General features: G+C 34.9%; 1 protein-coding gene across 1 annotated transcript in view; it reads right to left on the reverse strand.

The window, feature by feature from the left end:
• Window positions 1-13004, reverse strand: part of LOC109078103 (probable G-protein coupled receptor 158) — a 56512-nt gene extending 43508 nt beyond the window's left edge. Inside the window, exon 1 of the mRNA XM_042751838.1 lies at window positions 11477-13004. Within this exon, the coding sequence (XP_042607772.1) occupies window positions 11477-12321 (845 nt within the window). The 5' untranslated portion in view covers window positions 12322-13004. The remainder of the gene's footprint in view (window positions 1-11476) is intronic.
• Between the last annotated feature and the right edge of the window lie 5490 nt (window positions 13005-18494).

Raw genomic sequence — 18494 nt, forward strand, 5'->3', positions numbered from 1 at the left:
TCACAGCCTGTAAGTATGTTTTCATATGTAAAGGATTTGCCACTGATGATTCAAATGCGAGTTTTGAGCAGTGTAGAGTAGCACTTGTTGTTTATCAATTCTCTGATCATGAATGCAGACATGGTTTTATGTTTACGCAGCGTGATACATCTTAGAAGTCATTATGATCAGTAATTATGCCCCCACTGGATGCAACAAAAGCCTCATTTGTAATGGGTTTTATTGGTTTTGTCTCGTCGAGCAGGGACACATGGCATCACAGTAATGGTGAGGGGCACAACATTTCCATCACAAGCTTGAGGAATTCGGCCAATCACAACACACTGGATAGCTGGCCAATCAGCATACATCTCGCTTTTCAGAATGATGAGCTTTGTAAAAAAAAACCAACCGTTTTCAGAAGACGGGGCATAGAGGAAGAAACAATATTGTACAGTACGTGGAAAATAATGTGTTTTTTCTTTTTTTAACGTTAAACCAAATAAACACACTTGCATTATACCAAATACACAAAATAATGTTCTTTTTAGCAATGTAATATGACCCCTTTAATTATGTACCAGAATGGGACTGGCTATTATACTCTGATGTTGGATGACAAATAACTTCAAATAATTCATACAGAAAGTAGAGTACATAATGCATTCAATAAGTGCATAGTATTGTAATGTGGGAGACTAAATTCATGAAAATGTACCGTAAATAGGCTACTTTATAATGCTTTTACCAGTAAGCAACCACCAGTACAATATTGTGGTTTGCAAAGGCACCAATCACAATTTCTTTAGAATATTATATATGTAATCCAAAGTCTCTCAGATGCTGATTGCTCACTGAAACCATTGTTGATGCTTCCAGGTAAAACTGAGCAATATTCAAATTGACCACAAAATAATAACATTCTAATTTTACATCATTTATACATTACTTTCTAACATATATTTTGTGTTTTGTTCATTGATTCAAAAATAAATAGAATAAACCTGTGAAATCTTTGACATATTAGCAATCATTACCAATGTCAGATGCAGTCATATGATTTTTTTTTTTTTTTTTCCACATAAGAAGACATTAATTGATGTATTGGAGTGGGTATGGATTACTTTTGGATTATTATGATGTTTTTATCAGCTGGTTGGACTCTCATTCTGACAGCACCCCATTCACTGCAGAGGATCCATTAGGTGCAGTGATGTAATGCTAAATTTATCCAAATCTGTTACGATGAAGAAAAGAAACTCATCTACATCTTGGATCTCCTGAGGGTAAACCATTTTGATAACAATTTGATATGGAAGATACTATATATCAAATACTAAATCAAAATATATATTTATATAACCAGTTGTTTCCTGAAACCATTCGTGGAAATTCCATAAATCGCTTCGATGCAGTGGTCTGTGGGGGTTAACGAAGTAAGTTGATTTGGATATATAGTATCAAAGGCATATGAGAATGATGCTAATAATCCTCTAGACTCCATCTTTCTCATGTACTGCAGGTGAAAAATCATTAGAAGCTATACTGTGGTGCACGCTGGTCCTGAAGGCATGCAAACATAGATCAGAAAACACTGAGGAGGAGGACTGCCTAAGGTAACACAGATCTCTCTGCGACTTTATCCATTTCCTGTCTTTTTCTCTTTCTTCCTCTCAGACAGACACAGAAGGTGCAGTCATGGAATAGTCTCTGCTTGCCTTATTGAAGCCTTGGCCAAGCAGTGTGCTAATTTTAGCAGCCGTGTTCATCAAGCGTCGGACCGCCACATCATCCTTCATCCAAGGTCAAATAAGACCTATGGCTCTGTATTTCCGTTATTAACTCGCAAGACAGAAAGTGAAAAGTGAAAGTGAAAGTGACGTGACATTCAGCCAAGTATGGTGACCCATACTCAGAATTGTGCTCTGCCATTTAACCCATCCGAAGTGCACACACACAGAGCAGTGAACACACACACACTGTGAACACACACCCGGAGCAGTGCCATTTATGCTGCGGCGCCGGGAGCAGTTTGGGGTTCAGTGCCTTGCTCAAGGGCACCTAAGGTCTGGTATGAGGGTGGAGAGAGCGCTGTACATTCACTCACCCCCACCCACAATTTTCCTGCCGCCCCAGACTCGAACTCACAACTCCCTTCGATTGGGAGTCCGACTCTCTAACCATTAGGCCACGACCTTCCCTGATTCCGTTATTAACTCGCAAGACAGAAATCTTAATGATGAAAAGCCTGATGATTATTGGGATTAGTATAAATTGACTGTAATTACTGTGGCAGACGATGTGACATTGGATTGCATTTCTGTCTCCCCTGAGATTGAAATGAGATCTGAAGACACTGACGAGATCTGTGAGATTTATTTGTATCTTAATCGACAATGTTCAACAAGACATCTATATCTTGTTAAAATGCACAACATAATTGTCAACAATTTTTCTCTGACTTCTCAGAGCACATTAGCTTGCTTGACTAACACATTGAGTAAGAAGTAATACATAAAATGTTGTAATTTACTTTTTATCCTTTACAAAATGATAGAAAAATTGTACTCTTATTTTTTTTTCAACAAATTGTTACCATTTTATTAAATGCACTATATTTATTATTTTTTTTTTTTATTTTTTTAATTATATATTATATATACATTTTTTTTATATTCAAATGCTATTCATTTTTAGATATAATAGGCTAATCATTATCATTTATTTGCATTGTCTCGAAAAGAGTATCCAGACATTTCAACTGCACAGTTAATTTGCATAAAAAAATGATACACACACATAAATAATTAACTGCAAATAAGCTCCATCTAGTTTTATTTTATTTATTTATTTATTTTTTAACTGCTAACTACCAAACTATGAAGGTAATATTACTTTAAGTGGCAAGTTCACAAGCACTTAAATTTACATAATTTCTGGGGTTGAAGCACTGATTGACCAATTAGATGAGAGACGGTGCATCCCTAATTGATACATTTATATTTACCATAAATCAAGAAAAAGAATACTTTATTTTTGCTTTTTCTCACATTACAGTGCAAAACAATTTTTAATCGTTTTGTTTTGCTTTTAATTTTAACGTTTCTTTATGAATTTTGACATGGTTAAGACATAAATCACATTACTTGTTGTGTATCATAAAACAGTGTTCATAAAATCTATTATCTTACTCTAACATAAAACTGACATTGTACATGCATGCAATACTGACCTAACGACAATTTAACATAAACAGTTACCAAAAGTGAGTGTCTAAAACTTCAGAAGTGTACATTGGAGTGTACTTGTACGCGGCAGCAAGATTCATTTTTAATGAGCCGAAAAGAATACACGTCACACCTCTATTTATCAACTTGCACTGGCTATCAATAGCTGCTCGCATAAAATTCAAGGCATTGATGTTTGCCTATAAACCACCACTGGCTCTGCACCCCTTTACCTAAATTCATTACTTCAGACTTATGTGCCCTCTAGAAGCTTGCGTTCTGCAAGTGAACATCGCTTGATTGTGCCATCCAAAAGAAGCACAAAGTCACTTTTACGGAATTTTAAATTAAATGTTCCCTCCTGGTGGAATGACCTGCCCAACTCAATCCGAGCAGCTGAGTCCTTAGCCATCTTCAAGAATCGGCTTAAAACACATCTCTTCCATCTTTATTTGACCCTATAACTTTTTCCCTCACTATTCTAATTCTATAAAAAAAAAAAAAAAAAATGTAACTACCTTTCTAATCTTTTTGTATCCTATCTATTTTTTTCTTTTCATTTATTATACAATTATAAAAAAGACCTCTATCACTAGCTTGCTCTATTCTTTTTCTATTCTATCTGTTTTCTTTTTATTTATTATATTATTTAAAAGCCCTTGCTACGTATACTGTGTTTAGGCTAACTGAGACTTGTTATAGCACTTATATATCATTGCTCTTTTGTTGTTTTTGATTGCTTCCATTGTCCTCATTTGTAAGTCGCTTTGGATAAAAGCGTCTGCTAAATGACTAAATGTAAATGTAATGTAAATGTACATTGGAAGACTTTTTATGACTAGTTCCACAATGTTCTGGAAAGTTCCAGAAAGCACTACAATATTAAAGAATGTCACAGACACTTCTAGAATGTTCCCATCCTTGCTAAATATCTTTAAAAAATAAAAAAAAAAAAAAAAGTTTGCAATTTGTAATAAACCACTGATTAATTAATTAATCATAGAACATAGAACAAAATATTGATGCAGCTACATGAAAATAAATAGTATAATAATGATTAGCAACACAAAATTACATACGAAATGTTAAATTTAATGAAAAAGTTAAATTTTTGTTACATTATGTTACCTTTGGTAAAGCTACATTTGAGACTGATTAATTCATTTAACATGATATGATTCTAAAGATGCATTTTGTGCTTTTTTATTGCTTTATTGCTTACATGAGAAACCTATTTTAACCTATATTTGTAGAAAAAGTGCACTTTTATCATAATGAATCATCTGCTCTGTTACACAGCTGTCATCAGTGGTTACAGTACAATTTTCTTCTTACAAACATTATTATAAGAAGCATTATTATTATTATTATTATTATTATTATTATTATTATTATTATTATTATTATTTATTAGTAGGCTATTGTTGGCATTGGCAAAGGTTAGTCAAACGACTTGTGTAACAGTAATACCCTGTCAGTGGTGATCAAAACCAATCTGCTCTATTAATCCAAGTTAGATTATGATCCCGTAATGTCCTCAAGTACTTTTTATTGTATAATCCTGTTTGTAGGAATGAAGCAAAATATCAGTGATCGGGCCAAATAAGATAAGACATGTCCTCGCTGGATGGCACCCAGACGATGCAGTTAATTAGATCTCTGTTCTGAGGACTATTTTGGGCTCTGTATGTCCAAACAGCTGATCAGAGAGAACAGCAAAGTGACGATGATGCATTCCATTTAAAGCTGGATGTCCGATATGATTTCTCCTACTTTTGGATGTTTCATTGCTCCAAAACTGATTCAACCTATAAAAAAAAAAAGTTGTTTTTGTTGTTTAATGATTTTTTTTTTTTATTATTATTTATTTATTTTTACAACTGATGCAGTGAAGTTAGTGTCCGTGCTACAAAATCAAAAGTGATTGTATTTCAAATGCATTTTAACATTTAAATCAAATTTTAACATACTTAGTACTTAAAATACTTTAAAAGAAATACTCACTGAAAATGTTTTCTAATGCTTAATTGCATTGTTCATTGCAATTTAATGAAACCGTATTATAGTTTAAATTTATATTAAACGCAATTAGCTGAACTCTAGAGTTCTTTTCTGACCCACCTCAGTAGGACTAAGTATGACTGAGTATCTTTATAGGTAATTTTATAATTATATTATACTTATATTGTCTTGTGCAGGTACTGCCGAATAAACTGACAAGCATTTATGATAAACTAACATGCCATTTCTTTTGAAACTTGTATATCATGCACTTAAATATATTTGCAATTATACATTTATAATGAAGAAGCTGCAATTCGGTACATTTGAAATATTTGTAAATATAGTATCAAATAACACTACATTTAAAATTATAATCTAGTATTTTGCATGTTTCTTTCATGCATTTCATGCAAACATTTTAAAATGTATTTTCAAGAAAAACTTTTAATGACATTATTACAAAGTGCATTTTAAAATAGAAACAACAATTTAAAATTGATTGATATAAATTATTGATCTTTAAGTGCACTACCAATGGACATTAAACACAATTAAGTGCACTTTTTATCACAGTGGCGTATGGCATAAAAAAGTCATATATCTTCCTATTTTTCCTAATAAATGACTTGTTTTCCTTTGCTTAAGTCGTCATTCATATATATCAGTAAATATCTTTTCACCAATGAAAACAGAAGTTTACTAAACGTAAATTATTGCTAGGTTTAGCTTGTAAAGGAACAATGTCTGTAGAGATAGTGTTTGTTGATGGGGTTGTGTTGTGATGGTGGTGTGGTGGGCTGAAATGTGAGGGCACAAAGAGCCGCTGACATTAAAGATCGCTGGGCTGTCTGCTTTGATAACGGCCGACAGTACTCGACAGAATGACCCCGGTGTCACAGCACAGACGACAAGCAGGGCCTTGAGTCACATTAGCCAAAACTCGTCCTGTCAACCTAATGAATTCCCCTCATTTTGTTTCCTTAAAATAGAAGCACAACATGACATTGAGATCATACTAAAACATAATGCTTCAGTGCACTTGATTTATTAAGAGGATGCTTTTAAGACCGTCTGCTATTCAATAGACATGTGCCTTGAAGCTAGCTGAGGTTCTGTCGCTGCCTGAACAAATACTAAAAATTACTTTACGCTTCGTCCATCCATTTTTCATGAAGTCCATGGCAGAATGACAGTTTGCTCTTTAGAGAGTATGTATAGCAGTCTCCTGTTTCATTGTGCAGGTTTTGTTGGCTAATTGAATTTTATCTAACTGTCTTCCTTTCTTTTTGGACTACATTAGCATAACAGCGCTCGTGGCGAGATCTAGCTTCGCGCTGGATGAAAAGAGGTGACATCCGTCTTCATGCATTTTCTTTTTAATGAGCTCCCCCTTTTTATGCCAAACTGAAATTCAATTCAAATAGAGCAGAACAGCAAGAAACTGTTCCAGCTAACACAGGAAATGGATGGATTTCTCCCAAAGGACTCGATTTTCTCAGACAAGAGGTCAGATAGGACATCTATGGAAGCCTGTTTCCGCCACTGAATAAATAATAAAACATGATAATTCCGACTTTTTATCTCACAATTCTGACTTTTTTTTTTCTCAGAATTGTGAGTTCATATCTTGCAATTCTGACTTTATAACACGGAATTGCGAGTTATAAAGTCAAAATTGTGGGGTTAACAGACTTTTTTCTGGGAATTGCGAGTTTATATCTTGCAATTCTGACTTTTTAACTCGCAATACTGACTTCTTCTTTTTTTCTCAGAATTGTGTTCATATCTTGCAATTTTGACTTTATAACACATAATTGCAAGTTATAAAGCCAGAATTGCGACATATTAAGTCACAATTCTGAGTTTGCAATAGCGAGTTTATGTCTTGCAATTCTGACTTTATTTCTCAGAATTACGAGTTAAAAAGTCAAAATTGCAAGATATAAGCTCGCAATTCCATGAAAAAGTCAGAATTGCGAGTTTATATCTTTATATCTCGCAATTCTGACTTTATAACTTGCAATTTTGACTATTTTTTTTCTCAGAATTGTGTGATAAAAAGTTGCAATTACCTTGTTTTATTTTTTATTTAGTGGCGGAAACGGGCTTCCATAGACATCAGTATTATCAGTAGCCATTTCCAATGCATTCATATTAGCTATGTTCTGAATGGAATACCAGTTAGTGCTTAATGAATACTGCACTGTATACACTGTATACTGCCTACTATTTTGAAAATGACTTTCTTACTAGTAATTTTAGCAGTTTTTTTATATTTTATATTATATTTTTATATTTTAAATCTAATATTACACTATTACCATTCAAAAGTGGATCAAAGATAAGACATCCCATTTTGTTGTTTGCATCAAATGAAACTTACAAAAGTTATTTTATATTCATAGAATGAATATTACATGCATGTAGAGTATCTATTGTAATGTTTCAAATAACGTTTGTGAAAATAAAATGTCAAAATATGGGTAAAATAATGCTTCATCATCATTCAGCAATCAACATAACATTATATTTATGTAAAAAAAATAGTAATAATAAAAAAATACAGCATGCATATTAAGGCCTGTACTTATTAAAATATAGAAATAAAATATTATCAACCTAAATTGTATTATATTTTAAATTAATAAAAACTGGTTAATACTTAGTGGTTTGAAGGATAGTGGCAAAGACTGGTAAAGATTTAAAATGATAATTAATTCATTTTGGGGGGGTTATTTTTAATGTCATCTAATGATTCTTGTTCTAAATATGCCTCACATTTTTTATTTTTTTTTGGGTGTATAAACTATTGTTACACTGAATGGCATTATAGTGGATGTGTTCTGTATATCATGGTAAAAAAAAAAAAAAATATTATTTTATTATGTTTCATTTTAAATAAATAAATATAATAAAATAATAATAAATACATACAATGGAACGCATTCTATTGTATGGAAAATATTAAGTATAAATGTATAGAAAAATAAAGTTGTATTAAACTTATTATTGTTTTGATGCTTGAAAACCCTTTGAAAACAAATACTTGAAAATAAAAATAAAAATAAAAATAAACATGATGTTATAGAAATGGCGCTGTCTCTTTAAGACTACCATGCCAGTAGTAATTGGCCTATTCCAAACTCGGCCTCCCTTGGGCTCTTGGCAGGAGCTTGTAGGGCAGAGGACCTACAGCCCATGTGGGTTATAATAGGACATTGTGGATTTGTGTATCCCCAGAGGCCCCTGGCAGACTGGACAGCCTTAATAGAGTTCACTTTTCCCTCCATCCAACCCTCACTCACACCTGACAAAGGAGAAAGATTGCATGCTATGGTACCTTAAGATCTATTTAATGTACAGTTATTCAAATACAAAATATGCAAAGAAAGTACACAAAATTACTAAACGTATGAGGGGGCAAATCTTAATGTTACACCATACACTGCTATTCTAAAGAATTGTGAAGGTCCGAATTTGTTGCAGCATTTTGAGGACAGTACTCAAGTATGCAAATCAAGGTCTACATGGTAGCAGTCGAGGGTGAACTGAGAAAAAAAGTTCAAAAAGTAAATATCCCATTACACTTGAGAGAAATCAATCCATAAATGCACGGCTACATAAAATAGCAGCATCTGTGAGAGAAAGGCATAGCCTTCACCATACAGACAATTATTGTTGCTCATCTGGAGCCAAGAGATAAAATGAATTTCAATCTTCTATAATGGTTTGCCACTGCATGTCATTGTTTCATGAGCACTTCTCATATGATAATTAGTCCTATACCAGACAAATGCTTATAATCAACAAACTCCTTTCCACGTGATTTAAAACAAACAGTTGCCTCAGTTGCTATTAATCTATTAATTTTTTAATAATGGATTAAAACCTTGAGAGACCTCAAAAAAAGTTTTACAAATAAAATGAGTATTTTGTTAATTAATTATAGAATTGTTATATGTAATTATTATAATTATTATAAAAATGATTAATTCATCAATATCATCTCTAATATTACATTTTTAAATATTACATTCATTGCACAGCATGATATTTTATAACTTGAACTAACCTTTTCTTGTCATAAAATGTTTTATTTAAAAACAAAAAATGCTGTCAAAAAAAGTTCATATTCTTCATATGTCTGTATGTTGGTTGCACCATATGACTTTTTAATTTCATTATTTACTCTTTATTATAATATTAGACCATTGTAACACAAACTAAAAAATATCAACATGTATATATACATATATATATATACATATATATATATATATATATATATATATATATATATATATATATATATATATATATATATATATATATATATATATATATATATTTAAATATTATTAACATGAAAGAGATTTATTTAAATCACTGTATGTATGAAGTGCATTTTAATGTATTTTTGAATACATAAATTTGAACAGATCCAGACAAAATAATGAACATCACATCATTGACCCCTGGGCCAATAAGCAGCCACCCAGAAAAACCTAACAATAAACCACCAAATAACCCTAGCCAACCATATAGCAATGTGCTAAAAAAAACACTTAGAACACCTTAGCAACCACATAGCAATAATCTAGCAACCAGCCACAACACCCTCGCACGCATTGTGGCAATGAGCATGTGCTCAAATTCCCTCCAAAAAAAGTACCAATATATTTACAAATCGTCATACGTGTGCTCTTCATGTCCTTTAGCTCAAGCTACACTAGATAATGGAACTTGTCAAAGTGAAGAAAGACTCAACTAGATGTAATTAACATTTCACCTACACAAATATCAGGTTGTCCGTCACAATAAGAAGTCTAAATTTAACATTCAGACACACAACATTACTCTAAAAATGTCTGCAGATGTATGAGAGGTGCCTCTTGTTGCTGTTGTACATCTTTCATTATTTATTCATTATCGTATTGACTGAAAGGTATCCTGGGAGTGAAGACCGGAGACATTGCATTACAGAACACCCCTTCCCCCCTTCATTGCCCCTTTAGAAATATGTGTAGGTGGCAAAGAGTGGGCCTAAAGACAACAGGATGGATCTACCTTAATGTCATGGCCAGCAAGTGTTTCGGAATTCATTACCCAGGGGATACAAGCCATCATAAGACGAAGCCTTGGCCAAATATCGACCTGTGCAGAGAGGTTACAAATTACAGCATAACTACTGAACAAACCCAGAGAGACACTGGCTTCCGCTGGCTTTCCTCATTTAGATGATAGACTGGAGAATTTGACAGTGGCATATACAGTATAAATGGAAACACTATTTTGCTACACGCTGCAAATTGAGCTCTGAATTGTTACATACCACAGTCCAGCTATGCATTTAAAGCAATCACATAAATGATTTGCTTGAAAGAAGCTACAGGACCGGCTACACCTTTTAAAGAACAATTGTGGTTGTAAAACCAGTCCATGGTGCTGGTGCCTGTGGGATTAATTAGTAAACAGGAAACAGCTCTATACTGTCTCTGAGCTCCGGTGTTACCGGCCCCGCTTAACTTATCTTTGAGTCGAGGATCCTTGTACACAACATGTTAGCCTGGTCAGTCTAAACATCTCCAATGACCGCGGTTGTATATTGAGAAGGGAGCTGATTGTTCGGGGGCCGAGGGGTTTCTTGCTATGCAACCAGCATTGGTTATTTTTAGAAGCACTCTCTACACCTGCAGTGATGGTTTGCCATACTAACCACAGCATTTGTGTTATAAAATACAAAAACGTGAACAATAAGACTATAAAAAAAAAAACATTATTGTTACTGTAACGTGGCAATTCTGTTATAATAAATTGCTTTGACACACTCATCTCTAAGCGATAACAAAATACTTCCACACTGAAATGCACACTGAAACATTTTCTTTTGTTTGTTTTGTTTTTTTGGTATTGCAAGAAAATTTTATACAAATAAACCTGAATTAATTCTACAGTAATTATACAATTTAAAATAAATAAATAAATAATTCATATTAAACAGAACATAATCATCATCATATTAACATATTCTTTGTGGATAATCTGCACTGTCATTTTTTTCAAAGATGTAGATAAAAATTATTAGATTGTTTTACAAGAAAATTCTACTTTAAAATGCCACATTTAATTCAGTGTTTTACTTAATGTTTATTTATAACTGTTTGTGAAATTTGGCAATTTCTGAGTAAAAATAGTTTCTACGGCATACATTTTTTTCAGTGTGCATTATGAACAACTGAACAATCCATCCATGTTACCAAAGTTACCTGAAGTCTGGATTCCGGTTGGGTTTAAGGCCATAGAAGCCAGCAGACAGTGTCACGAGCCATCTGGGAATGAAATTCCCATTTTCACACTCCAAATACGGAGCTGACCAGTGAATTTGAGTTTTGTCGGTAATATAACTTTCTCCACTGCGCACAGACGCGTCAAAAGAGGCAAAATCTTGACTCAGCACTCGTTTTTGGAGATGGGTCTTCTTTTTATTTTTATGCTCATGGTACCACTCGGTATCAGCCGTTCTGTTCTTCAGTATATGGTGGGCAGTGCTGGATAAATCCTGGAGAATGATCTCTCCACCTGCCCGTGTGGCCTGAAGGTAAACAGGTGGCCCTTCAGGAGGGGACTCGGTGCTCAAGGTGACCACTGCTCGATGGATCTTGATGTCTCCCTCCAGGATACTCCTGACCAGAGCGTGGTACCACTCCATATCGCGTCTGGGGCTGTGATCTCTGGACCTGTTCGTTTGTAGGATCATGTTGAGGAAGTTTGTGGCGTGAAGGACTGTGTCCAGGACGCTGCGCATGGAGTGATGCGCGTCTCCGCGCGTCCTTCCTCGCAACCCCGCCAGCTCATATCTCCTGGAGCAGTTGCCGTGATTTAAGGTGGAGGAATCCCCCGTGTGCAGAAACGCACTCACCACTCTGGGTACCTGTTCCTCAATCTTCTGCGCTAAACCCGAATGGGGCTTCCGGAGGTGCGCTTGCTGGTAGCTGTGCGTGTTATAAATGGGCAGCTTTGCTTTTAGGTCCCGATCATGTTCCACATATCTATAATTTGATCCTATAACAAATCCCACTTGCAAGAGTAACGATATCCGGATTATGGCCATATCCTTCAATCCCGCTCTTTTACCTTACCAGCTTCAGTTCACCAAATCTGATGCGAGAAATCACAGCTGGAATGTATCAAATCAGCACAGCATTTTCACCTGTGGATTTTCACGCATTTCTGACACCTGATTCCTGGCCAGAAAACAATTATTGCATCGGTAATCCCTTTCCCCTCAGGTGCATTGGTGTTGTTTGTGTAAGTGATGCTGATTCGGTCTTGTATCTCCTTGCAGGAGCGCAGCAGATGTGCAGGATCCCCGACGCTCTCCTCCCAATATGATGCTGGACCCCAACAGACGTGATCGACTGAGAGAGAGAGAGACAGAGAAAAAATCCTATTTTTCGGAGGCAGGGAGTCAGTACTTCACATTTGGATGACAAACACACTCCGCCCTCTTTCGTCCACTCCAGTCTCAAAGCATGAGAACGGCAGAAACCCACTAGTGATGTCCGATTCGCGTAGGAATCGTTCATTGAGTCGATTCTTTCAACGAACCATTTCGCAAAACAGACTCGTTCGGTCAGAGCGTTTATCCAGTTCTCGGCTTGCAAATCAGCTACACTGAACTGAACCGTTCGAAGGAACCGATTCGGGGAAATGAGTCGGACTTCCCAACACTAACATCCCGTCTTCTTCTTCACCTTATAGGGTTTAGGAAAGTGCCCTTGATTGGTGTATGGTCATTTCTGCTGTCAGTCATTTGACGGAGGGCGTGTTTGTAAAATTGAAGGAGCTATCCAGTGCTGAAAGGAGAAAAAACATACATCGAAAAAAACGACGATAAATCACATTAAGGTTTCAGGTTTCGGTAAAAATAGACGCTCGATGGGCAGGAGTACATTTATAACAGCTTTGCTATAAACGTAGCCTACTGCGTAAACGTCAACAGGGCGACGCTGTTTAAAAGACACTTTGCGCTGAAATAAACGGCGTTGCTGTCGAGGTTAAATTACGCGCTAGTATTGAGAAGTAACAATAAAAAGGAATTGCCGTGGTTGTTTATCATAATAAACAGATCGCGTTCCTGTTTTCCGTCTGCGTTGTTTTTTAATTGTTGATCTATAACAATATGACGGACGTATTTCGCCGTTGTCTTGTCTCGCTATTATTTCTAAGCTCGTCTGGTTAAGACGCCCTCAGCTGTTCAAAACGTGCTTTAAAACCCAAACGTAGCGTAACTTCAGTTCCGCTGCGCAACGTTGCGCTGTTTTAATAGTTAGTTGACATGTATAAGACGGACTTTGGTAACGTTGCGTCGCGTCCCCCTGTTGCGTTCATAGTCTCGCGTCAAAAGAGTCGCGTTTTTTTTATTTTTCAGACACCAGTCGAGTTAAAATAGTGCTCGAAAAACCGCGTCTCGATATAATTGTGATTTCCAATCCTGTTGCGTTCCGTCTATTTGGTATTGAACGCAAAACGTGTCTTGACACAGACACATTCGAACGCGTTCTTGCTTTTGAGTCGCGGTCTCTCTTACAGCACCGCGTCTTAGACGTCGTATGAAGTTTTAAGTTTCAAAACACGTCTCCGACACGCTTTTTGAACGCAAGAATGCGTGCTGTGCGAACGGTCCCTAACGCTGATTTAAATACAAGTCAATGCTGTGATACCGAACAAACATCAATTCTTGAATTAAACATACAAGCTGAACAAAGCTGTTTGCTTCGAGGAGACATCGAGTGCGCAGCACTGCTTGTCGTTCACTGGGGAAATACTGCAGTGAAGCGAACAGCACAGGATGAATGCATGCGAATGCGTGAGGATGTGAATCATGGTGCAATATGAGTCATCATCACCGCACGAGCGCTTAATCCAGATCTGTAAACAATGAGATGTTCAGAGCGGAATCTAAACGCGTGCGTCAGTGGCGCAAATGACTCAAGCGTCCAAATGAACTGAAATGGCACATAAGAGCAAACAATGGGTGATGCCATCACTGTCTTCAGAGGTACACGGCTCGGGCTTACCAAAGCTCCTCATAGAAAGTCATGTCCCTGAACCATATAATACCAAATAATACTGATCATCTATCCAATCATAACTTAGCTCCTGATATGAATTATATAAAAAATGAAACAGGGGCTTGTTGTCACATGGAAAAGCCTCAGGAGGGATATATATATATATATAGATATATATATATATATATATATATATATATATATATATATAATATATATATATATATAGATATATATATATATATAGGCATATATAATTATAGTTAATTAGAAGGCTCTGAGTCAAAAGTCTGACTACACATGCTGGTTTTCTCTAGCCTAAATTGGGATATTATTCTCCTAAACGAAATGAGCAGTATTATCATTCACTCAAAAAATAGCTAAAAATAACTAAATATAAATATTAAATTACTGGACACTATAGTCTTGTTGAACCTAAATTAATTGTATAGAAAGGCTCTCATTATTTTAATTTTATACACAGAATGAACGATTCTGCAATTTTGAATGTTTTTTTCAATACAGTAGCTCGACTTGGGTAATTTAAATCAAGTGTTTTGTGTTTCATAATTTTAGATGAAAAGCCAGATATCCAAACAGAGAGGTGAAATACAGAGGAAAGTATTTTAGTTACTGTAGTTAGTTAGTTAGTTATTTAGTTAGTTAGTTAGTTAGTATTTCACATGGCAACTGCTGCAAATGTGAAGAAGCATGTTTCTACAATGTGTGTAAATTGACTTTTAAAAAAAAAAAAAAGCTACTTACATTGCATTGAGGGAACACATTTTAAGTTCTTGCTTTCCCTGGGAATCGAACCCATGGCCAATGCTAGCAACATGCTTTACTGTTTGAGCTACAGAAATGTTTTTAGGGTTGAAGGAAATTTTCATAAACTTGACAGGTCTGGAAAAGGCCAGGATATTTTTTTCTTGGATTTTTCTTTATTTTATAATTCATGGTTTTAGCAATGGCTTCACTGACATGCTCTTTTAACACTTTCAATTATATAGAGATTTTCAAAAAAGGTTGAGTTTTTACAGGCTCTTGTGTCCGTAAATTTGGGCTAAATCTGTTAAGGTTATTAAACTAATCTTTCTTTCGGCATCTTTAACGCAGTTTAAAGAAAATACTCACTTTTTCGATTGGTAAAGCAGCAAGACGCAAACAAAATGCAAGTTAACATGATTTTAATGTAAAAATCATTTTCCAACCTTTTCTATGTACAATAATATTTCAATTAGCATTCTATAACAATTTCTACAAACATATATCTCATATATCTCTTAACAGACATGTAAGATTACAGTATGTGTGTGATGGCATGCATTAACTGGTTGTCACAGTGTTTCATGTTGTGACAAGCTTCTGAGGTGATTGGCTTCTCACGTGATACATTCAAAGCAAAATGAATACATTAATGATCTTATGGCACTGTTGTGTAGACTGCTTTATAGAGGTGCAGTTTTCAATGCAGTTTTCAAGACTAAACTCCTCTGAGTCAAAGTTTTTCCCCTCTGTTTCTTTGTCCTTTTTTTAGGAGTTTTATGACATGTCATCATATCATATGCAGGGAGAAGACAGGTGAGACCAGGGGTGACTGGAGTGTGTGGCCACAGAGGGGATGTGTCAGACCCTTATAAACAACCTGATCAGGTGCATTTGGCAGCCATGGGGGTAGAATATGTCCATTTGCTGTAACATCTGCTGCACCTTATAATTTTTAATGAGGAACAGTGTATACAATAATTTAGCAAATGTGTACATTTTGAATTTTTTTTTTTTTAATTGAACAACCTATTCACTGAATGTGTAAACAGTCAGAAAAAGTTTCTGTCTTAATCTCTGAAATGATTGCTACACTTACTACCAGTGACCTTCTAGAATAAAAGTAATCTTGACAAACAGTCAAGAGGTTTCAGTCTTTGCAGATTCAAACAGATAGGAGCTGTACTTGCAGGAAATAGCTGACCAAGTTGGCCGCTGAGTGAACTGACCTGCCTTAAAAGGATCTGTAAAAAGGATACATTTAGATTAGGACTTTCTTATATTTCAGAACTCTCTAAAAGGTTTTGTTATGGGAATGACTGGTATCTGCTGTTGTAAAATATTAGGTTTGTGTGCAAAAGCTATCTGACAAAGTGCCCTGCAGTCATATTTGCAAATAGCCACCATTTTATAGATTAGAGAGTCACAGCTTCTAAAGCAACCATCCAGGTTATTGATAATCTTGAGTTTGCATGGGTTATTCCAGACTACAAAGTTGCAATATTTACATTATCTTTATTATGTCATACAGTATGACAACATTCTTGTGCTGCTGAGGTATTCATCTTTCATTTACACAAATGGCCTGGGTTAAAGTAGTATTTTTTCTAAATTACACTTTCTAAATTAAGTGAATTGTGATTTTCCATTCCATTCAGATTTAAAGGGTTCATGTAATGTTGCTAAAAAGAACATTATTTTGTGTATTTGGTGTAATGAAATGTGTTTATGCGGTTTAAGGTTCAAAAAACACATTATTTTCCAGATACTGTACATTATTGTTTCTCCTCTATGCCCCGCCTTCTGAAACACTCGATTTTTACAAGGCTCATCGCACTGAAAAGTGAGGTGTGCTCTGATTGGCCAGCTATCCAGTGTGTTGTGATTGGCCGAATGCTTCAAGCGTGTGACGCCCTTAACATATTGTGTATTGGGAAGAGTATTAACTTTTATAAAGAATATCTCTTTGGATTGAGACTTTGGTCTTTGCAACTTTACAGATCTTCTTTTTGCACCAAGAGCTTGAAACACTCCAAAGAGAAAGGAAAAATTTAAATATGACCCCTTTAAACTTCTAGAAATTAATCTAAAGCTTGTTTAATTTGACTTTGCAGAAGTCTGTTATTATTAATGTCCATTTTTTATCCTTAAATTTCATTAAATTTCCTTAAAAAAGATTATGAATGATGCTTTATTAGCAGAGATAAACAGCTTATAGGGTGCCAAAATCCCATTATTATCGCATTATGAGGGTGAATTTAAACACACTCATTGAGAAATGACTCTTCCTACATTTTTGCAAAACTCCGAAACATACCTATAGATGCAATTCACTGCAGTTTCCAGCTAAAATGAACACTAGAGGCAGTAAAACTGTTTACATGGTTAAACTTTAATTTCTTTTCACACATTTGACAGATTATTGATTAATAAAGACTTATTTTTGCATGGTTCCTTGTAAAATACTGTATTATGACACTTTTACCATAGCACATGATTTGTAATGTAATAGATTTCAGTGCTTATATCATACAACCCAATGAAAGGCTATCTGATGTGGCAAACTTAGTCGGTAGCCCACCTGGTACAGATTGCACTTGGGATGCGGAGAGCTCGGGAACGAATCTCATGAAATAAGGGTCAAGTTGAAGACTTGTAGAAGCAAGCTACTGTACAATGGCATGATTGGTTAAGCAAATACTTTTTTTTTTACATTTGCTTTTGTTAACACTCTTGGTTAGGTTTACGTCATGTTGAGGAGTAGCTAGTTACATGCAATAGCTTTACGTAATTTAATTACAGAATAAATGTAACTGTAATCCATTACAAATGGGGTTACATCTGAATATTTTCAGTAAAAAGCTAGGATATGTTGAATAATATTATTTTGTTGCTTTGCCTGTTTTTGATGTGCATAGTGCTCCCTGCCATTTAAAGGCTGTTTAGTAAAGCAATGCTATTCTGATGCTTTTCTTGGTTCTTGTTTGAATTTCCAGTGCACCACGTCAAAACCACCCATTATATCAATCCATAAAACCTGTCTGAGAGTTGCCACCATGGCGAGTGATAAAAATGTTCCAGTGCTGTTCTTTAAAATGAAATAATTCATTTAAAACATTTGTTAGTATTTTAGAAAAGTAATCAAAAAAGAATCAAATGTAATTAGTTACATTACTTTAACCCCTTAACTGTCACTCACATTTTTTAAATAGACTTGTAAAGTGCACAATCCAAACTTTCAAACGATGAATTTTGAGATTTTAAGTTTTCAGTTGATATATGATTTCTGATTATTTCTAAAGTGTGATAGAGAAAAAGGCAACGAAAAATACTTTTTTTTGACAAAGGTCAGAACTCCTGTTATGATGTAGATATTTGAGGGTGCACTCTTATCATAAATTAAACTATTACTTTTCCTACATAATTTTTAACAAAAAACATTGGT

Source organism: Cyprinus carpio, chromosome B24, assembly GCF_018340385.1.
Source record: "Cyprinus carpio isolate SPL01 chromosome B24, ASM1834038v1, whole genome shotgun sequence".
In the NCBI taxonomy this organism is placed as follows: Eukaryota; Metazoa; Chordata; class Actinopteri; order Cypriniformes; family Cyprinidae; genus Cyprinus; species Cyprinus carpio.